At 39.9% G+C, this 24,225-nt stretch overlaps 1 protein-coding gene across 2 annotated transcripts in view; it reads right to left on the bottom strand.

Moving 5' to 3' along the window:
- LOC132377967 (E3 ubiquitin-protein ligase RNF123) overlaps positions 1–24,225 on the bottom strand; it is a 428,887-nt gene that overhangs the window by 210,017 nt on the left and 194,645 nt on the right. For both annotated transcript variants that reach the window (XM_059944516.1, XM_059944515.1), the window contains 4 exons: positions 22,605–22,679; positions 18,728–18,815; positions 16,695–16,782; positions 5,201–5,285 (listed from right to left, as the gene is read on the bottom strand). In XM_059944516.1, the coding sequence (XP_059800499.1) occupies positions 5,201–5,285; positions 16,695–16,782; positions 18,728–18,815; positions 22,605–22,679 (336 nt within the window). The remainder of the gene's footprint in view (positions 1–5,200; positions 5,286–16,694; positions 16,783–18,727; positions 18,816–22,604; positions 22,680–24,225) is intronic.

The following is a 24,225-nucleotide window of genomic DNA, read 5'->3' as shown; positions in this document are numbered from 1 at the left end:
ACATTTTAATCAATATCTCAACAAAGAGTTAACCTAGTTATTTGCTGTGTGCATATTGGATGGTCTGTTCACCAGAAGTAGTATTCATTGATAAGAGAACATGGTAATCATTAAAACAAGTAAAATTTATTTCCACTGCCTTCTCTGGTCTCCTTTCTTCCACTGTCGATATCCCCTCACTGCCCAAAATATTTAACTTATTTGTAACCATCACTGCCCGAGCCCTGTCTTCTACACTCAAAGATTTCTTCAATGAGCACATGATCTTTTCTCCAACACGGACTCCAAATTCTAGTCCTTCAATAGCTGCTCTGGCATTTACCTGATGCTCAGATTTGTGAATTTTAAATTAAACGTATGTGTACTTTCCGTTGTTATTCTACTGTGGTTGACTTAATATTTAGTTTCCCAACTTCGGCTACAACCTAGTCCAAGCTGAAAATGTCTCTGAGCTAAAATATCATTCTCCACAACCACCAACATTTTATTTTCTGCCATGCAACTTCAAATAGTGGGTCAGGCGTTCCAGGTCATTCATGAAAATACTGATGTATGCTCATACTTTGTGTGAATTACACATCAATGTTCCACATGGTAGGCTTATTCAGAAAGTCAGAAGGCATGGGATCCAGGGAAGTTTGGCCAGGTGGATTCAGAATTGGCTTACCTGCAGAAGGCAGAGGGTCATGGTGAAGGGAATACATTCAGATTGGAGGGGTGTGACTAGTGGTGTCCCACAAGGATCTGTTCTGGGACCTCTACTTTTTGTTAACGACCTGGATGTGGGGGTAGAAGGGTGGGTTGGCAAGTTTGCAGACGACACAAAGGTTGGTGGTGTTGTAGATAGTGTAGAGGATTGTCAAAGATTGCAGAGAGACATTGATAGGATGCAGAAGTGGGCTGAGAAGTAGCAGATGGAGTTCAATCCGGAGAAGTGAGAGGTGGTACACTTTGGAAGGACAAACTCCAAGGCAGAGTACAAAGTAAATGGCAGGATACTTGGCAGTGTGGAGGAGCAGAGGGATCTGGGGGTACATGTCCACAGATCCCTGAAAGTTGCCTCACAGGTAGATAGGGTAGTTAAGAAAGCTTATGGGGTGTTAGCTTTCATAAGTCGAGGGATTGAGTTTAGGAGACGCAATGTAATGATGCAGCTCTATAAAACTCTAGATAGGCCACACTTGGGAGTACTGTGTCCAGTTCTGGTCACCTCACTATAAGAAGGATGTGGAAGCATTGGAAAGGGTACAAAGGAGATTTACCAGGATGCTGCCTTTTTTAGAGAGTATGGATTATGATCAGAGATTAAGGGAGCTAGGGCTTTACTCTTTGGAGAGAAGGAAGTTGAGAGGAGATATGATAGAGGTGTACAAGATATTAAGAGGAATAGACAGAGTGGATAGCCAGCACCTCTTCCCCAGGGCACCACTGCTCAGTACAAGAGGACATGGCTTTAAGGTAAGGGGAGGGAAGTTCAAGGGGGATATTAGAGGAAGGTTTTTCACTCAGAGAGTGGTTGGTGCGTGGAATGCAATGCTTGAGTCAGTGGTGGAGGCAGATACACTAGTGAAGCTTAAGAGACTGTTAGATGGGTATATGGAGGAATTTAAGGTGGGGGGTTATATTGGAGGCAGGGTTTGAGGGTCGGCACAACATTGTGAGCTGAAGGACCTGTAATGTGCTGTACTATTCTATGTTCTATGTTTAATGTAGTCAGAAAGCCATCTCTCCATATACATTCAGTGGTCACTTTATTAGATACCTCCTGTATCTAATAAAGTGGCCACTGCGTGTATACTCATGGTTTTCTGCTGCTGTAGCCCATCCACTTCAAGATTCGATGTGCTGTGCATTCAGAGATGCTCTTTTACACACCACGATTGTAATATGTGGTTATTTGAGTTACTGTTATCTTCTTTTCAGTTGAACCAGTCTGGCCATTTTTCTCTGACCTCTCTCATTAACAAGACAATTTCACCCACAGAACTGCTGCTCACTGGATGTTTTTTATGTTTTTAGCACCATTCTCTGCAAACTCCAGAAAATGTGATGCATGCAAATCACAGATCAGCAATTTCTGAGATACTCGAATCACCTTGTCTGGCACCAACAATCATCTCACTGTCAAAGTTATTAAGATTACATTTCTTCCCTATTTTGATATTTGGTCTGAATAACGATTTGACTACGTCTGCATTCTTTTATGCATCGAGTTGCTGCTACATGGTTGGCTGATTAGATATGAGCAGGTGTACAGGTGTACCTAATGAAGTGGCCACTGGTCAGAGTCTTTCTCCCAGGGTACAAATGCCATAGCTTTAAGGTGAGAGGAGTTCTAAGGATATTTATGATGCAAGTTTCTTTACACAGCAATAGATGCCTGGAAGTAGGAGAAGCAGAAATGATGCAGAAATCAAGCCAACATAAAAGCTAAAGAGAGGACATATAATAGAGCAAAAATTATTGGGAAGTTAGAGAATGTGGAAGCTTTTAAAAATCAACAGAAGGCAACTAAAAATGTCATAAAGAAGGAAAGGTGGAATACGAAAGTAAGCTAGCCAATAATATTAAAATGGATACCAGAAGTTTCTTCAGATACATAAAGTGTAAAAGAGAGGTGAGAGTGAATATTGGACCTCCGGAAAATGATGCTGGAGAGGTAGTAATAGAGAACAAGGAAATGGCAGATGAATTGAATAAATATTTTTCATTAGTCTTCAATGTGAAAGACACTGGCAGTATGGTGGATGTTCCAAGAGTCAGGGGTCATGAAATGTGTGAAGTTACTATTACTAGAGAGAAGGTTATTGGAAAACTGAAAGGACTACAGATAGATATGTCACCTGTTCCAGATGGTGTACACCTCAGTGTTCTGAAAGAGGTGGCTGAAGAGATTGTGGAGACATCAGTAATGATCTTTCAACAATCTTTTTTATTCAACATTCAAATACTTATTAAATTGGAATACTGTTGTTGGGAAGGGTTCCACTAAAAATATTTCTAAGCCTTGTCTATTCCTCATAGCTGACTAGTTGTTTTATAGTTATTAATAAAACTCAGACAACCACTAGATTCTGGCATGGTTCCAAAGGACTGGAAAATTACAAATGTCACTTCACTCTTCAAAAAGGAAGAGAGGCTGAAGAAAGGAAACTATTGGCTAGTTAGTCTGACCTTAGTGTTTGGGAAGATGTTGGAGTCAATTATTAAGGATGAGGTCTCAGGATACTTGGAGGCACATGATAAAACAGGCTGTAGTCAGCACGGTTTCCTCAAGGGAAAATCTTGCCTGACAAATCTGTTGGAATTCTTTGAAAAAATAACCAACAGGATAGGCAAAGGAGAATCAGTTAATGTTCTGTACTTGGATTTTCAGAAGGTCTTTGACGGGGTGCCACATGAGGCTGCTTAACAAGTTAAGAGTCTATGGTATTACAGGAAAGATACTAGCATGGAGATAACATTGGCTGATTGGCAGGAGGTAGAGTGGGAATAAAGGGATCCTTTTCTGGTTGGTTTCCAATGACTAATGCTGTTCCACAGGCATCTGTGTTGGGACCGATCCTTTTTACATTATATGTCAATGATTTGGAAGATGGATTGATGGCTTTGTTGCAAAGTTTGCAGACGATATGAAGACAGGTGGAGGGGCTGGTAGTTTTGAGGAAGTAGAGAGGCTACAGAGGGACTTAGACAGATTAAGAGAATAGACAAAGAAATGGCAGATGGAATACAGTATCGGGAAGTGTATGGTCATGCACTTTGGAGAAGAAATGGAATGGCTGACTATTTTCTAAATGGAGATATAATACAAAAAACTGATGTGCAAAGGGACTTGAGAGTCCGTGTGCACGATTCCTCAAATGTTAATTTGCAGATAGATTCGATGGTGAGGAAGGCAAATGCAATGTTAGCATTGATTTCAAGAGGACTAAAATGAAGGCTGTAATGCTGAAACTTTATAAAGCACTGGTCAGGTCTCAGATGGAGTACTGTCAGCAGTTTTGGGTCCCTTATCTTAGAAAGGATGTGCTGAAACTGGAGAGGGTTCAAGGTAGGTTCACAAAAATGATTCCAGGATTGAATGGCTTGTCATATTAAGAGCATTTGATACCTCTGGGCCTGTATTCACTAGAATTCAGAAGAATGAGGGGTGAGCTCATTGAAATCTATTAAATGGTGAAAGGCCATGACAGAGTGAAGGTGGAGAGGATGTTTCCTATGGTGGGAGAGTCTAAGACCAGTGACACAGCCTCCGAATAGAGGGGTGTCCTTTTAGAATGGAGATGAGGAATTTCTTTAGCCAGAGAATAGTGAATCTGTGGAATTCTTTGCCACAGGCAGCTGTGGAGGCTAGGTCAGTATGTATACTTAAGGCAAAGGTTGATAGATTCTTGATTGCTCAGGGCACGTAGGGATACAGGCAGAAGGCCGAAGATTGGGGTGGAGAGGAAAATTGGATCAGCCATGATGAAATGGCAGAGCAGACTCGATGATCCAAATGGCCATACGTTCTTATGAAGTTTAAGTGGCACTTAGACATAAGCAAGGCAGGGAAATGAAGGATATGCGGCATGTGCAGTCAGATGTGCAGCTTAAATTGGCATCATGGTCAGCACAAATATAGTGGAACAAAGGATCTGTTCTTGTGTTTTACTGTTCTATGTTCTATTCCTACCGCAATTCAAAAGCTGAAAACACACCTGTCTAAACTCCTCTACCACAGAAATCTTTAACCAATCTTTATTACCTCTAGATTCAATTATTCCAACCTACTCTTGACCTGCTCCTTTGTAAGATGTTATCTAAACTCTACAGCCATCGTCCCGACTCACACCAGCTCCAATTCATCCATTTATTCTGTCCCCAGAACAAAAAAAAACAATATATGTAAGAAATTTCCACTACTAGCTAGCTTAATAATAGCCATGGATTTAAAGTTACCTTGCTGCAGTTAAGCACACTCATGTAAAGAAATGCAACTACAAAGTAGTAAGACTACTGAGAGCATGGTGGACTAAAGGATGACTTTAAACTCAGAGAAAAACATTTTTTTAAAGTAGAGTAAGGGAAGTAATTTTGCTTCACTTCATTTGTATGTAAAAGAAAAATAGGGAAACTGCTGGCTGGAGACAGTGTCACCAGATAAAACAGTCACAGAATAAGTTGCCAGTGAAGTTACAGTTTGGCTTATACTCACTCTGCAGGCTTGGCATGTTGGCATCTTCTGGTTTGCTTTTCAACAAGTGAGGGAGCCGTGTGTATCTGTATCCAAACCCACATCCCTAGAAATGAACAGATAATTACATCAAACCAAAGCCCCTAAGCATTTGTTTCACATCATTAGTCATGAACACCACATCACTTCCAGCTTCAGTTATTACTCCACAACCCTCAAGCTCCTGAAGAATTGAGGATAACTTCACTCACCTCAACTCTGAACTGATTTCACAATCTACAGACTCACTTCCAAGAACTCTGCAATTCTGATTCTCAGTATTATTTATTTACTTTATTATTTGTATGATTTGTCTTCTTTTGCACATTGGATGGTTGGCACTCTTTGTTATCTAGTTTTTGTTCAATTCTATTGTATTTCTTCATTTTCCTGTAAATGTCTACAACAAAACAAATCTGGTGTATGGTGACATTTATATACTTTGATAATAAATCTACTTTTAGCTTTCTTACTCAGGTATTTAAACTGATGACTACAATAAGGCTCCAAATTCACAGCAATCGTCTGTAGGGGTGAATGAGATTTTGCAGTTAGCCACTGCTTCACTGAACATGACAACTAATCTGCTTCTTTGCAGGCTGGCTCAATGTTTTGATCCCTCCAGACGGTCAAAGTCATCTCAGTTCATGGCCAGTTAACCTCTAAATACTCTGTTTTGCATGGGAATAGTCCATGCTTCCTTGATTCAGAAACTGACATGTTGCTCAAACAAACAAAATGTCAGTCTTTTTAACATCAACCTACCTTCGTGTTGGCTACAAATTATATTGCAAAGAAAGTCAAAGAAAAATTACTAAGTATTAAAGAAGGTTGACAACAGCTGGGCAAACACAAGGAATTCTGCAGATGACGGCAACACACAAAATGCTTGAGAAACTCAGCAGGTCAGGCAGCATCTGTGGAGGAGAACTAACAGTTGATATTTCAAGCCAAGACCCTTTATCGGGACACAGGTTACGTGCTCCAGATTGGGAATACTGATGTGAACTCTATCACTCACCTACGTTAGCAGTATTTGGCATGATATCACCTGACAGGATCTGAATGAGGCATGCACTCATGTCTTATCCTGCGTGAGAGATTAGCTTGGTAGAAAATGATTACATTATAAAATACCTTTAGCCACCCAAGTGCCAGTACTAATTATCAAATAAATGACACAAAAATGTAAGCAAATTTATTATTAGACCTAAAAACCCTAAATCTAAATGTAAGATCGCCCCTTTTAAAATGTGAATAGGTCAGTTAGGAACTCATACTTTAAAAAGGCAATGGCAACTCTAAAAAACCAAAAACAAGAGTGGGAATGGATGATAGGACAATAAACAGACCAGACATCTCACCACCTATCCATCTTCTCCAGCTCACTGCCATCACCTCGAGTGTGCATCAACTTACAAACAATTAACTTCAATTTTAAAATTACTTCGATATCAACAAAACAGGACAATTTAGTTACATTAAAATTCAAGAAATGGAAACTGTTTGAAATTATTAACAAGAATTCAAAGTACAGTAGTAACAATGAGGTAGAATTTGTTTATAACTATCAGGGACAGATGTGTGCAGAAGTAGTTTTTAAATTTCGAAAGCATATTCCAATTAAATGAACATGTGGCAAATTAATCAGTAATCAAATGATATTCCAAATTATAAAACACACATTTTAACATTCCTGTATCAACTAGAACTTAACAACTGGGAAGAGGAAGGGACTATTTGGCTCCTTGAGCCTGCTTCAATCCTTAAAAAGCGCGGTTAACTGTACAATTTACATTTCAGTTAATTCTTTCTGCAACCATCTATTGATCTCCAATTTGAATGCCATCAGTGCATTACCTTTAGAGGCACTCAGCTCTCACTTGTGGCCCCAAGTACCTGCTTACATATGACAGCACCCTGTTTCACCACTTCTGACATGTAGGATAAAGCAGGTGAGGGTAGCTGACGGGTCTCGTACCCTAGTGAAATACAGACAGGCCTGTCCTAACACGTGAAGTCAGCTCTGGCAGACTGGACAGATAAGTGAGATTTTACAGCTAAGAAGGCAGTTCTGGGACAAAGGGTATGGTATGGCACAGAAGAAGCCATGGTTATCCACTGCAACCAAGGAAGATTTCAGTTTGTGACTGCTTATACCACTGGACCTGGAGTTCTGAGGTGGAGAGAGTGAAACTGTATCAGTGCAATAGCTTTTTTACTTAAAAACTCTCCCATACAGGTTTCACTGTCATTATCAAGTACATCAGACAACCAAGACACTGCTGTGTTCTTTTGATTGACTGCAAATGAACAAATTTGGTTCAGCCACCTAGTGCAAATAATGGACTGTCTTCAAGCAACATTTTCAACATTGCATCCTCCAAATATTCATTTTCATTGTAACCTTCAAGAAGATTGCTGATACCTTCAAATTCTTCATAGTTATTAATTTGTTGAAACAAACATAGAAAACCTACAGCACAATACAAGCCCCTCAGCCCAAAAAGTTGTGCAGAACATGTCCTTACCTTAGAAATTACTAGGCTTACCCATAGCCCTCTATTTTTCTAAGCTCCATGTACCTATCCAAAAGTCTCCTAAAAGACCCTATTGTATCCGCCTCCACCACCGTTGCCGGCAGCCCATTCCACACACTCACCACTCTGAGTAAAAAACTTACCCCTGACATCTCCTCTGCACCTACTCCCCAGCACCTTAAACCTGTGTCCTCTTGTAGCAACCATTTCCAGGAAAAAGCCTCTGACTATCCACACAATCCATGCCTCTCATCATCTTATCTCACCTCTATCAGGTCACCTCTCATCCTCTGTCGCTCCAAGGAGAAAAGGCCAAGTTCACTCAACCTATTCCCATGAGGCACGCTCCCCAATCCAGGCAACATCCTTGTAAATCTCCTCTACACCCTTTCTATGGTTTCCACATCCTTCCTGTAGTGAGGTGACCAGAACCAAGCACAGTACTCCAAGTGGGGTCTGACCAGTGTCCGATATAGTTGCAACATTACCTCTCGGCTCCTAAATCCAGTTCCACGATTGATGAAGGCCAATACATCGTATGCCTTCGTAACTACAGAGTCAACCTGCACAGCTGCTTTGAGTGTCCTATGGACTCAGACCCCAAGATCCCTCTGATCCTCCACACTGCCAAGAGTCTTTACCATTAATACTATATTCTGCCATCATATTTTTCCTACCAAAATGAACCACTTCACACTTATCTGGGTTGAACTCCATATGCCACTTCTCAGCCCAGTTTTGCATCCTATCAATGTCCCATTGTAACCTCTGACAGCCCTCCACACTATCCACAACACCTCCAACCTTTGTGTCATCAGCAAACTTACTAACCCATCCCTCCACTTCCTCATCCAGGTCATTTATGAAAATCACAAAGAGTAAGGGTCCCAGAACAGATCCCTGAGGCACTCCACTGGTGACCAGCCTCCATACAGAATATGACCTATCTACAACCACTCTTTGCCTTCTGTGGGCAAGCCAGTTCTAGATCCACAAAGCAATGTCCCCTTGGATCCCATGCCTCTTTATTATCTCAATACGCCTTGCATGGGGTACCTTATCAAATGTCTTGCTTAAATACATATACACTACATCTACTGCTCTACATCCAGTTGTTTAGTCACATCCTCAAAAAATTCAATCAGGCTCTTAAGGCACGACCTGCCCTTGACAAAGCCATGCTGACTACTCCTAATCATATTATACCTCTCCAAATGTTCATAAATCCTGCCTCTCAGGATCTTCTCCATCAACTTAACAACCACTGAGGTAAGACTCACTGGTCTATAATTTCTTGGGCTATCTCTACGCCCTTTCTTGATTAAAGGAACAACATTCGCAACCCTCCAATCCTCTGGAACTTCTCCTGTCCCCATTGATGATGCAAAGATCATCACCATAGGCTCAGATCATCTCCTCCCTGGCCTCCCACAATAGCCTGGGGTACATCTCATCCAGTCCTGTTGACTTATCCAACTTCAGGCTTTCCAAAAGCTCCAGCAAATTCTCTTTCTTAATACCTACATGCTCAAGCTTTTCAGTCGGCTGAAAGTCATCACTACAATCACCAAGATCCTTTTCCACACTGAATACGGAAGTATTGATTAAGTACCTCTACTCTTACCTCCGGTTCCATACACACTTTCCCACTGTCACACTTGATAGGTCCTATTCTTTCACGTCTTATTTTCCTTCTGTTCACATACTTGTTGAATGTCTCTGGGTCTTCCTTAATCCTGCCTGCCAAGGCCTTCTCATGGAAACACTATAAGTAGTGTAAACACCGAAACACTAAAGTAGCCCGAAAACTTCGAACATCCGACCAGCCCCTCCAATACAGCCTCCCGAGCGCCATCCTCTGCCGAGCGCCTTCAATCTCGTCTCGGCTGCCAAAACAAGCTAAACCGAGGTCTCAGAGGCATTCTCCGAAGATTCCGGACCACACAGTAGCAGCGGCAGCGAAGCGGGCATTTCAGAAGTTTCTCCAGATGTTCCTCCACGCTCTCACGTCTGCCTCCATCAAATCAGGATTGTGCATGGATCCCTACTATTTTTCTCAATCTAGACTGTAATTGTTTAGATGCTATACTGATGCTGTATTGATGAAAAGTAGTACAATTATTTGTGTTATTAGTTTAGGCAGATTGTGTTTGCCCATTATTGTGGCTTAGATGAAGATTCAACCATATTTTCTGAGTAATTAATGCAGAAAACCAGGTAATTACAAAGGGTTCACAAACTTTTTCTTGCAACTGTATAGCTCAAGTTTCCATTTTTTAATGAAATAATAAAGTTTATATTTCTGCTTTAGAGATATTATTTCTGAAGGTGAATGTGCATGAAAGTTTTGGAATAAAGGGCCGAAGGGAAGCCATTATCTTGATTTTCACCACAAGTAATCCACTATCCTCTAAGATTTTCACAGTCAAAATACTGAGAAAGAAATGGAATCTGGAGAATTTGTGCTTATTGAAGTGTAGTACACACTCTCCCTCCCTACATGCCATGGTCTTCCGCACTTATATGCTTGCAAAAGCAAAAACTGCAAATTCTAAAAATGTAAAATTAAAGCAGAAGACTGAGGAAACACTGTCAGACAGAAAATATGGAAAGAATAAAAACAGAATGATTCACATTGATGACCATTTGAAAAATTACTGTCCTGAAGTGTCCCACTTTTTCCTACACTGATTTGACAAATACCTCCAGCATTAGAGGCAAATTTCCTAAATGCGCTCATGTGAGGTTGAAAATAGCTGGAGATCACTAACTATGCAAAAGTATCCACAAGAAGACACTACAAAATAACAGGGGTAACCCTCCTACTTAACATCTTGTCAAAAGCTGTGAAGAGGTTATAATTTCACATCTCTGGACCACATCATACGAAAACCAGAGCAGTAAATACAGTTGTTAACTAAACAACCAGGATTATTTTAATGGCAATATGGTCACTTTTAGTGAGTCACTGAGTCAGTGCCCTTGTTTTCCAGATTATCAATTATGAACTATCAATTAGTAAGTAAATTAGAAATCATCCTCTCAGATAGACAGAAACAATTCCAAACCCGAGGGAATGGGGAAGTTCTCAGATATGTTAACCAACTTGTACTAACATTAATAAATTAATCTCCAAAAAAAACTCATGCCCTACAAGACATTTATTCACTGCAAAGTACCTGATGACATCCTAAGAACACTATGTCATAACTATCCTTTAAACCACAACCAACAATTTTGGTATACATTGGATTTTGTGTATAAATTTACACCTATCTGTTCCCCTAATATAACTAATTGGCTATAAAGCACTTTGGTACATCTCAAGGATAAAAAAATGACTATGTTTATTTGTATTTACTTACATCTTTCAAGCAGTGTTTAGCTAAATAAGTCTGAACTAAATAAGCACTATATATAGGACATCCAAAGATCCTCAGCTTCAATGAAAATGACATCACATCATTGAATCTCAAATCCGCAAAATAAAATAGAAAAGTTTACAATTTCAAATAAAAGGCTTAAAGGTTGTCAAAGAAAATAGTGGATTATAGATCAGAGACAAATATGGGTGGAGAAAGTGCAGGTGAAAATTAATCCAAGCAGGTGCTACATTGTGAGAGGCCACATGTAAGGGAAGAGTACACGGATAGTGACAATACTTTAAAAACACACTGCTGTACTGAGAGATCTTGGAGTCCAAATACGTAGCTTACAGAAAGTGGTCACACCCAGCAAATAACAGAGTGATAAATAAGCCATATTTGCCTTCATTGGTTAGGGCATAAGAGTAATGAAGTCATGTTGCAGCTACAGTGGCATGCAAAAGTTTGGGCACCCCTGGTCAAAATTTCTGTTACTGTGAATAGTTCAGTGAGTAGAAGATGAACTGATCTCCAAAAGTAAGAGTTAAAAATGAAACATTCTTTTCAACATTTTAAGCAAGATTAGTGTATTATTTTTGTTTCATACAATTTTAGAGTGTAAAAAGGAAAGGATCAACATGCAAAGGTTTGGGCACCCCAAGAGATTTGAGCTCTCAGATAACTTTTACCAAGGTCTCAGATCTTAATTAGCTTGTAAAGGCTATGGCTTGTTCACAGTCATCGTTAGGAAAGTCCAGGTAATGCAAATTTCAAAGCTTTATAAATACCGACTCCTCAAACCTTGTCCCAACAATCAGCAGCCATGGGCTCCTCTAAGCAGCTGCCTAGTACTCTAAAATTAAAATAAATGATGCCCACAAAGCAGGAGAAGGCTATAACAAGATAGCAAAGCAGTTTCAAGTAGCCATTTCCTCAGTTCGTAATGTAATTAAGAAATGGCAGTTAACAGGAATGGTGGAGGTCAAGTTGAGGTCTGGAAGACCAAGAAAACTTTCCGAAAGAACTACTCGTAGGATTGCTTGAAAGGCAAATCAAAACCCCTGTTTGACTGCAAAAGACCTTCAGGAAGATTTAGCAGACTCTGGAGTGGTGGTGCACTGTTCTACTGTGCAGCGACACCCGCACAAATGTGACCTTCATGGAAGAGTCATCAGAAGAAAACCTTTCCTGCGTCCTCACCACAAAATTCAGCGTCTGAAGTTTGCAAAGGAACATCTAAACAAGCCTGGTGCATTTTGGAAACAAGTCCTCCTGATGAAGTTAAAATAGAACTTTCTGGTTGCCAAGAACAGCTCTCCAACTGTTAAGCACAAGGGTGGATCGATCATGCTTTGGGCTTGTGTTGCAGCCAGTGGCAAGGGGAACATTTCACTGGTACAGGGAAGAATGAATTCAATTAAATACCAGCAAATTCTGGAAGCAAACGTCACACTGTCTATAAAAAAGCTTAAGATGAAAAGAGGATAACTTCTACAACAGGATAATAATCCTAAACACACCTCTAAATCCACAACGGACTACCTCAAGAGGCACAAGCCAAAAGTTTTGCAATGGACCTCACAGTCCCCTGACCTAAACATCATCGAAAATCTGTGGATAGACCTCAAAAGAGCAATGCATGCAAGATGGCCCAAGAATCTCACAGAACTAGAAGCCTTTTACAGGGAAGATTGGGCGAAAATCCCACAAAGAAGAATTGAAAGACTCTTAGCTGGCTACAGAAAGAGTTTACAAGCTGTGATACTTGCCAAAGGGGTGTTATTAAGGACTGACCATGCAGGTTTGCCCAAACTTTTGCTTCGGGCCCTTTTCCTTTTTTGTTATTTTGAAACTGTAAAGGATGGAAATAAAAAAGTAATCTTACTTAAAATATTAAAGAAATGTGTCATCTTTTAACTTTAAGCCTTTTGGAAATCAGGTCAGTTATTCACAGTAACAGAAATTTTGACCGGGGTGCCCAAACTTTTGCATGCCACTGTATATAAAACTTCGGTTATGCCACACAGTATATTGTGTGCAATTCTGGTCGCCTCATTACAGGAAGGATGAGGAACATTTGGAAAGGGTACAGAAGGGGTGTACTAGGATGCTGCCTGGATTAGAGGGTCAAGCACAGCCAGAGATTAGATGAATTTGGGTTGTTTTCTCTGGAGCAGAGACTGAGAGGAGACTTGATATCAGTTTTAAAAAGGTATAGATAGCGTAAACAATTCAAATCCTTCTTCCCCAGGGTAGAAATGTCAAACACTAGGAAGTCATGCATTTAAGTTGAGAGGGGACAGCTTAAGGAAAATCTACAAGGCGAGTTGTTTCTTGTTTGCAACAGGTTGATAAATGCCTACAATGAGCTGCTTTGGGGAGCGGTGGAAGCACATATTATAGTGATATTTAAGAGGCTTTTACACAAACATGAATATGCAAAAAATGGAGGGACATGGATTGTGTGTAGGCAGAGCAATTTAGTTTAAATCGGGATGGCGCTCTGCAGGGATATTGAGGGACGAAGGGCCTGTTCCTGTGCTGTAATGAACCATGTTCAATTCTCTACAAGATGGGATGCTCACTATTTTGCAAATATCCTCCAAAATGAATTTTTTCAAATTTCTGGTTCTCTGTTCATCCACTGTGACAGTAAATGAGGAGGCTATTCGGCTTATCAGGTTCATTCTGGCTCTTAACAGACAAACCAGCTCAGTAACATACCCACAGTTTATTCTTGCTCACACATACCCATCAACTCCCCTTTGATTCTTTTGCTTTATATCTACATTATGGTGTAAATTATAGTGGTCTTTGTATATTGGAAGGAAACTGGAAGGGAAATACAGAGGTGCAGCTAGTGGAGATTCTGCCAGACTCCTGAGTTCAATACAACTTTGGTGTGCTGTCTGCATACAGTTTGCACATTCCCTCTATGAATGTATGCATTCTTCTCACATAGTGTAATGCTGTTACAGTGCCAGCAATCAAGGTTCATTTTTGGCACTATCTGTAAGGAGTTTGTACATTCACTCATGACTACCGAGTTTCCTCTGGGTGATCTGGTTCCTCCCATATTCCAAAGATGCATGAGTTAGTAATATAGGTTAATTGGGCGGCGGAGGCTTGTTGGGCTGGAAAGGCCTGTTACTATGCTGCGTCGCTAAATAAACAAATAGCTCCCAAAGATGTGATGCTTGGTAAGTTAATTACCCATTGTAATCATCACTAGTAAATAGGAATCTGCAAAGATTTGATAAGAATAAAATAGGTTAATATAGGGATTGTATAAATGGATGACTGACGGTCAACATGACTGCAAGTCTATTTCCATACTGCTTCTCTCTGTGAAATGTAGAATATGCAACTCCACTGATGGATAACCTGAGATTGGGACTGAAGTCAGGTCAGGTGGAATCAGAAGCACCAACTGTTGTTTTTCACCCATTACCATGTAACCAAAATAAGAATGAGACCAGTCAACACTGAATACCTCCCGTGGGAGTCCCTAAGAGTCACATTCAGGCCAACGCCAGGAACAATGAATACAAACAAGAGACTGCAGATGCTGGAATCTGGAGCAACAAGCAATTTACTGGAGGAACTCATTACATCGAACAGCACCTGTACAGGGACAGGAGATGTCAACACTTTGGGACTGCTATCAAGACTGCACTGGATGAAACTTTGTTGGGAAATTTGAATAGTTTCACATGGGTGGGTGTTCAGCTGGAATATAAAGAAACAATCATATATCCTACCATCCTGATTAAATTATACAGAAGAGTTATACTGACTAATCATGGCAGTCAAACTCTATCAATGTCTAATGGCAAAACTGGAGGTGATGCAAGAGTAACTCATGCAAATAATCCGTTCCTCTCAAGTTCCCTACAATGACCACATGAATTCCAAGAGATGAAATTATTTCCATGTAACATGATTGAAATAAACAATGGACACAGTGAATTGCAATATCAACAATATCCAAATTATTTTGTCTGGAAACTCAACTCAGAATTTTCCAAAAGTCTTGGGAGTGACATCTGCACATTCAATGTGCCTGATAGAAATCAAACCCGGTTTTGAATGGATCAATACTGACTTCTTCCATCATCTTATTTAGGAGCCTCTCCTTTTGCTTACTCACTCACTGAATAAATTATGCTCTTACAGATCTGTTCTGAATTTACCTTTCTGCCTTTATTTCCAACACAGGCTATGTCCTTAACATCAAGGTGAAATAGTTTTTTATGATCCTTATCATCTGGTCTATTTAGGATTCTAACTGCAGCAAAACCAACACCATTCAAGTCTTTGCCTTTCTCGAGAGAATATGCTCCATTTACAGTTATTTCTCATATTTTAAAATCCTTCATGCCCGCCTCATTCTTCTATATTTTTTCAAAAGCTGCAACATTTATTGTACCATGATAATGGAAAATGCAGACAATACTCTGAGTAAGGCAGTACCACAATGGTGGTGCTGCAGTTAGAGAACAGAATACCTTACTCGGAGTTCAATATTGACCAGTTAATCTACCCTAACATCTGATCTTCTTTCCTTATCACTGAGTATCATTGTGACAGTTGCAAGATCATGCCAAACTCCAGATCCCTCTTGAAACAATTATGCATGACTTTGTCCACAGATGAGGCTCACTGCATTTAATGTCTGGGTACCACTGTTAGAAGTCACCACCTCCCTAGCTTTACACTGTCGATGAATTTAGCCATTGAGCAGATATGACAACAGCTCCAGATTAGACCAAAATAAGAGCAGAATTAGGCCATTTGGCCCATCACATCTGCTTCACCATTTCATCAAAGCTGATCCATTTTCCCTCTCAGTCCCAATCCCCCACCTTCATCCTGCATCTTTCCATGCTTTGATTAATCAAGAATCTATCAATGTTTGCCTTAAATATGCTCAATAACTTGCACTCCACATCTGCCTGTGACAACGAGTTACACAGATTCACCACTCTCTGATTAAAGAAATCAGAATCAGAATCATGTTCCATGTTCTAAATGGACATCACTCTATTCTGAGACCGTGTCCTTTCCACATCCACTCTATTGAGGCCTTTCAATATACAACAGGTTTCACTGAGGTCTCCCAGTTCTTCTGAATTCCAGTGAGTACAGACACAGAGTTGTCAATCGGTCATTATATAGTAACCCTTTCATTCCCAGAATCATTCTCCAACATCTTAGCAATCAACTCAAACATCTTCCCAACCACTGAAGTCAGACTAACTGGCCTACAATTTCCTTTCTGTGTCTCTCCCTTTTTGAAGAGTGGAGTGCCATTTACAATTTTCCAGTCCTCCAGAACCATGCCAGAATCTAGTAATTGTCTGAGTTTTAATAATAACTATAAAACAACTGGGGAGCTATGAGGAAAAGGCAGGGCTTAGAAATATTTTTAATGGAACCCTCTCCAACAACAATATTCCAATTTATTAAGTTGATTGTCAAATTGAAAACAGGAAAAATAAAAAAAAACTTAATTGTATTGAGTTATTTTGCTTTAAAACTGTAAGTAAAATCTCTGTGCAATAAGCCTACCCGCCAGAGTCGCACAAGAATCCAGTTGGTCTGTGCCCATGGTCGCTGTTCATAGGGAGCCAAGAGATTCTTCATCATGGCTATACGTCTGTAAAAGCAAAGGCACAAGGCTCCAGAAGTAACAATATTTCTTAACAACTTGCAAAGACCATCCTTGCCTTTGAATATGAGTGAATGTGACAATGTATTTGTAGAAATGAAAGGCTGCCGACTGTGCGATGTTGATAGAACAACAAACTCGTATTGCTAGTGTTACATCTTCATCCATCAGAAAGAAATCCCAATGGAAAATGTGGCATGTTTCTGGATCAGTGCTGTCTTCTGAACAGAAAGCAACAACAAACTAAAAAGCACAAACTGCAGCTAATAAACAAAAGAACAATATTTTAACAGATTCACCATACTTTCATGTACCAGCATAGTTATAAAACAACACATTAGAGTTTAGTATTCTTTGGGTCACTACTTCTATTCTTCAGGTTTCCAAAGTTCAGCTTGTGCTTCAGTTTATTTTGGAATGGAACTTACCAGGTTTATTAAACAAAGGTTCACCACATGAGTGACTGTTACCTTCAAAGTTTGTAACAACTGAAGTTTCTGGCTCACACTATTAAAGTTTGCTAACTTAAGACTATGAAAGCTTGCAGCAGGATCTGGACCATCTTGAAAATGGCAAGTGGAATTTAATGCAGAGAATGTAATTTAATGTACTTTGGGAGGTCCACCAGAGCATGATGAGCAATGGGGCACTGTGGAGTGCAGTAGAACAGAGGGATCTGGGAATAGAGGACCATAGTTCTTTGAAAGTGGCAGTGCAGATAGATAGGGTCATAAAGAAAGCTTTTGGTACATTGGCCTTCATAAATCAATATATTGAGTACAAGAGATGAGATGTTATATTGAAATTATACAAGATGTTGGTGAGGCCTAATTTGGAATATTGTGTCCAGTTTTGGTCACCTACCTACAGTAAATGTGTAAATAAGATGAAAGAGTACAGAGAAAATTTAACAGGACTTGTTAAATTCCCTAAGTTATAGGGAAAGGTTGAATAGGTTAAGACTTTATTTTCTAGAACTCAAAAGATTGAGGGGAGATTTGATAGAGGCAAAAAAAAATTAAGAAGGGTTTTGATATGGCAAATGCAAGCAGGCTTTATCCCCTGAAGTTGGATGACACTACAACTAGAATCCGTGGTCATTGATTAAGGGTGAAGAGGGAAATGTTTAAAGGAATATTTAATTTTCTTTTTAGGTCCAATCTCCTACCTTCTCATATTCCTTCATGCCCAGACCAATCAAGAATCTATCAAACTCTGTCTTAAATATACTTTGGCCTTCACAACTGCCTGTGGCAACAAATTTCACAGATTCATCACTCTGGCTAAAGAAATACCTCTTCACCTCCATTCTAAATGGATGCCCCTCTATTTTGAAACTGTGTCTTCTTGTCTTAAGACTCTCCTACCATAGGAAAAATCTCCTACACATCAACTCTAACAAGGCCTTTCACCATTCGATAGTTTCAGTGAGATCACCCCTCATTCTTCTGAATTCTTGTCAATACAGGCCCAAAGCCATCAAACGCTGTTCATATGACAAGCCATTCAATCCTGGGATCATTTTCACAGACCTCCTTTGACCCTTATCCAGTTTCAGTACATCGTTTCTAAGATAAAGGACACAAAACTGCTTACAATACTCCAAGTGAGGCCTCACCGGTGCTTTATAAACTTTCAACATTACATCCTTGCTTTTATATTCTAGTCCTCTTGAAATGAATGCTAACATTGCATTTGCCTTCCTCACCGGACTTAACCCTAACCCTAATTTCTCTTTTACTCACACTGCAAGAATGTGTCACCTTAGTCAAAAGCTCCCACCATATTGAAGTTAAATTGTTTTCCAGCATCAGCAATACGAATTAAGATTTCACCTGCACTAGACAACAACCAACGCAAATCTACCCATTGGTCAGAATGTGTTCAGTGTGTGTCGATCGCAGATGCAGTAACCAATGGTGTTTGTACTTACTGATCCTCTGGGATGCGCTCAACAGCTCGCAGAGAGTGTGGATAGCAGACATAGCTGGCAAGAGCCTGCATCAGAGAATCCTTAATATCTAAACGGGGAGAGAAAGAGAATGAGAGAGGATCAAAGCTTTTTATTAACTTAATTAATGGGTGAATAATTTCTACCAATGCATTCAAAACTTACTCAGTACTGTACACTACATCCTAGGGAGGAGATGTCAATCTCATTAATCAGGGATGGATTGACATAATTGAAGTAACTGATAGTAGAAGTTACAGATTAAGCCAAGAGGACATCATTCAATTCAACCTCCTCAGTACATGAGAACTGTTCAGTGTTTGTGGTTATCTACGCAGTCATGAAACACCAGTTGATTTCTGCTTATGGATGTATTGGTGAAAGCAGTGGAGATGGTAGCTTATTTGGTAGCCAAGGAGTTAAAACAGCCAGCCCCCAAATAGAGGGACATGCAATGTTTTAGTGTGAACCAAAGTTTCAAGGTTGCCACATGCAAGGAGTTAATGTCTTGTGAAGATCAGAAAATAAACACAAGGAGATTGATAACTTAATTAACAAAATTATCTTCAGGATTGATTAATTACTGGATGAACTAATCTGGCATGAGATAATGAACATACCCCAAAGTAACATTGTCTTCGCTCCACTAAGCTGCAGCTATAAATTGGGAAGACAGCTCACTTTATTAAAACCCAAGGACTAAAACGACTAATTAATTGGGAAGTGGACATCTGGTTGTAGCAAAATATAAAACAAAGTTTTTCCTCTAATGCATCCTTATTGGCATGAAGGGCCTAAATGACAGAAGAGCTGGCTGCTACTATAGTAACAATAAATAGCTAGAGGCCTAGGGACCCAGTCAAGATGGCTCCAGCAAACAATGCTACCATGGGTGACATCTTCTAGACAGTAAACTGTTTCTTTTCTTTCTTTTACATCTTTTTCTTTTAAATGTGTTTCTGGTGATGTTGGAGCCTATGATCGACAGTTTTGATGGTAAGTTTTCAGGCCGACTGAATCAACTGGCCTTTTGCTGTCTCCGAGAGATTCCAGGAGACAAGCGACCTTAGGGTCAAGACTGGGTACGAGCCCACAATTGACTCCATTTCTTGCCGAAATCACGATTAAAGTGTTGAAGACTGAAACATTTAAGGTGAGTGCAAAAGGCAAATGAATGTTCAATTCTGTCTACCAGCCTCACTCGCTGCTGCCAGAGAAATATGTCTGTGTGTGGTGGTCTCTCTCTCGCCCGCGATGCTGTCGGAGGATGGTTTCGAAGTTCAGGGTCTACGGTTTGCAGATTGGACTGTAGTTTGATTTTGTATTTTTATATTCTGTATTTTTGCTCATCCTTTCTTGTTGCCATTTGCATGATTTGTTTTTTTACGTGTGGGGGAGGCCAATGTTCTTGCTAACATTTTCGCAATTTGTTTTTTGCACATGGTTTGGTTAATGTTCTTATAACCACATGACAATTACAGCATGCAAACAGGCCATCTCGGCCCTTCTAGTCCATGCCAAACGCTTACTCTCACCTAGTCCCTGACCTGCACTCAGCCCATAACCCTCCATTCCTTTCCTGTCCATATACCTATCCAATTTTTTTTAAATGACAATATCGAACCTGCCTCTACCACTTCTACCAGAAGCTCATTCCACACAGCTACCACTCTCTGAGTAAAGTTTCCCCTCGTGTTACCCCTAAAGTTTTTCCCCTTAACGCTCAACTCATGTCCTCTTGTTTGAATCTCCCATACTCTCAATGGAAAAAGCCTATCCACGTCAACTCTATCTAGCCCCCTCATAATTTTAAATACCTCTATCAAGTCCTCCCTCAACCTTCTATGCTCCAAAGAATAAAGACCTAACTTGTTCAACCTTTCTCTGTAACTTAGGTGCTGAAACCTAGATAACATTCTAGTAAATCTCCTCTGTACTCTCTCTATTTTGTTGGCATCTTTCCTATAAATCGGTGACCAGAACTGTACACGACACTCCAAATTTTGCCTTGTACAATTTTAACATTACATCCCAACTCCTATATTCAATGCTCTGATTTATAAAGGCCAGCAAAAGCTTTCTTCACCACCCTATCCATATGAAGGTCCAAAATTCTTGTTGCCTTTTGCACAAATTTGTTGTTTTTTGGTGGGGGACCAAGTTGATGTTTTTCTTTGAATGGACTCCATGGTATTCTTTGTTTCATGGTTGTGGAGAAGACAAACCTCAGGGTTTTATACTGAATACATGTATGTATGGCATCCATTAGTCTTGCGAGACCATGAATCTGTGCCTGGAAAGTCTTCTCCAGGGCGCAGGCCTGGGCAAAACCGCATACATACTTTGATAATAAATGTACTTTGAAGCAATTGGAACTGGTCAAGATACTGATGTGGGGAATGGGACCTTTATATGAACTTCCAGGAGCAATTGATTCCATGTTCTATACCTGACTTGGTTAGTACCAATAACTAGAGTGATACACAACTGGTGAAATCAGTAATGGGGTGGTACTGTGACAACTAACGTCCATCTGCAAAGGGATGATGGTGGACAAAAATGGTAAGAGTACCATCCAATTCACGAGGAACAGGAAGAGTAAGTGGGAGATGGGTCCTGGAAACCTAGAACAGTATGAGAATCTAAAACCAACACTCAGAAAGGTGAAGTGCTGAATATGGGATTCAGAGAAAGCTGGAAATGATTGCCTTGCATCTTTATTTGTGAAGCAATTAAGAACGAATAATACAAAAAATACTTTTACTAGATGTTAGTGAATTCAGCACAACACAAGGTAATACCAGCAGCCTCAAAACAATGAACACCAAAACCACACTACACTACAAAACTTGTTCCACTGTGTACCCAGCTCAATCTTCTGCTGCTCATTTAGCTCCAAACACTGCAGCATAACTTGGAGCCTTGTGGCTGCTTCAACAAAACTAGTCTGATGGACTCTGGAATGGCCTGGATAGAGAGGAGTCTCTGTGTCCCCACCAGTCTAATGGACTGAAAAAGCTAACCATATATTTGGGGAATGTTTAACATTCACAAATATTCAGTAACAATTCGATCATCTTACAAAATAAACTTCGTTTTAAATCAGAAATATTGTGTATCCTTAAAATTACAGATACAATAATCAAATTAAATCATTAAAACAAACATAAATAAATAATAATGGAATTAACACAATGTTGTGTCAATCTTATAGTCTACTCCGAGATCAATCTAACCCTTCCCTCCATTTGACTAACATCCACATGCCCATCTAAGAATTTCTTAAAAGCCTAATATATCTGCCTGTACAACCACCCAAAGTATTGGTGGGTTCAAACTACCTGCACACAGACCTGGGACCTTCAACACTTTGTTCATCTCAACTGAATCAAAAGCTACACCCAATAGCAAACCTGTAGCTCCAAAATTTCCTAACTGTTGCTGAGTTGGAGCAACAGACATTGACCTTTAACTTCCAAGTCAAAACCCATTAAAGTCTACCTCATTACCTTAAAAAGATCATTTTTGTTTTAGAAGGTAAAGGGTATACGGGCTGGGAAATTAAACACTATTCAATACAAGCAACAACTCGCATTTGAGCTGAGCAGAGCCACTCATTGGTCTCCTCCAAAGAAATGCCTTAGCAACATCCTCAGATGACCACAAGTTCCTCATCCCTCAGCCTGCAACCAGAGTAAAGCATTTCTAAATCTGCATCAAACATGTCATGTAGACAGAACATATTAAAAGACTAGGCAATTGGCTTGTACAACTTGATCACCTTCATTCCAGCAGCCATAGTGAACTTCACCCAAAAGACTGACCTGAATCAAGTAAGAGCTGACCCACAATGTCTCACCTGTTCCAATGATTCGAGAGTCAGCAAAGTGCTTGGCGAGGATTGCAGCTAATCGGCTCAGTGTCTCCTGATACCCTGTGGAGAAAGAAATTACTTTAGGCCTGTTGCATCTGAACAAAACCAGATTCTTCTAGCCAGACACATCACAAATATCAGCAAGAAATGTACAACTAACTAAAGACTCAACTCAAAACATTTGTTCTGTGCTGGTTTCTTATTTTGAAAATGCATTCCCCCCTCCTCTCCGGTATAGTTTTGGACATGCCAACTTGCGTCCTTGTTTACTTTTCATCTGAACAGTGTCGCCAGCCCTGTTCCCAGGTACTGGGCCAACCAGTACAAAATATCAATGTCTCCAGAATGCTGGCGTGCCATCTCAATTGGGTAATTCCTCACTACAGCCTCACAGTGATATACTAGAAACTGGTGATACTATTCCTTCAATCTTGTATTGCTGAAACAGTAAAAATAAACAGGAAAGATATTTTCTCTCCTAATCTGACTGCTGATGCTGAGAAAACTCCCTCTGTTTGAAGATAGCCTTCTATCAGATCTCTGGCAACACTATTTAAGGGCATCTCACATGAATAAGTTTCACTGAAATAAGAGCGCTCCATTGGATTATTGGTTTTTTTACAATATTTCTGTCAGGTTTGGTGTATGATCCTCTCACTATACAAAAACTACAGCTCACTTGACTGCAATCTACCATTACCACAGAACTTGTATGTGTCCAGGACAAAGAAGCAAGCAAAAAAAAAACCACTGTGAGCACCACCCACCCTGAAAAACTACATTTTCCAGAAGTTCCCTTCTGAAAAGCACTACAAAACTATTAAAACAAAAACTTAATGCAATCTTAAAGTTTTCTTCCACCAGGCAGTCAATCTAATCAACCATTCTAGTTAGCTCCATCCCAAACCTCTCTATTTTCTCCCATCACTGCACTGCAAACACTTCAACCCAACTTCTATAACACTGTTTACATTGTAAATACATGCTGGGATTTATTACTTATGCACATTTTATTGCATACCTGAACTTTAAATTAAATTTATTTTTTATATAATTCTTTATTCTATATAATTGTTGAGGGTAGTTTTTTTGTTGTTTTTTATACCCCCAGGGTTAATTTTTTCTGTGGATTGGCACTTTAAAACGCCGAGAGAATGAGACTGACTTTTGGACACTGTTGGATTTCTACTGACTACAAAATTGTTCGGTTACTATGCTGAGAGAGGTGGAGTTATTTGATGGACAATGAATGTTTACATTTTTTCTGCGGCTTGTTACAAGGATACAGAGACACACACAGTCTGAGTTGAGATGGATTTGGTCAATGAAAGACACCAGTGGTTTAAACCTTCAGTAGCCCAAAGGGGTGAGTTCAGATCGATCCAGAGTATTGACAAATAACTCTCACAAGTGCTGCAATTGGAAGAAGTTTGAAGAGAGGAGAGGAAGGCTTGAAACAGAGGAAACCTAGTGACAAAGAGATCACTGTTTGGACTCTCTCCAAGTAGCCCATAAATGTGAGTTTGGTTCCATTCAAATACGAAATGTCACATAGTCAATCCACAAGAATGGGTTCTCTGGTGAGGGGGAAAACCTTTGTGAATAC

Source organism: Hypanus sabinus, chromosome 19, assembly GCF_030144855.1.
Source record: "Hypanus sabinus isolate sHypSab1 chromosome 19, sHypSab1.hap1, whole genome shotgun sequence".
In the NCBI taxonomy this organism is placed as follows: Eukaryota; Metazoa; Chordata; class Chondrichthyes; order Myliobatiformes; family Dasyatidae; genus Hypanus; species Hypanus sabinus.
Note: the sequence above shows the minus strand (reverse complement) of the source record. Positions and strands in the feature narration are given on the sequence as shown.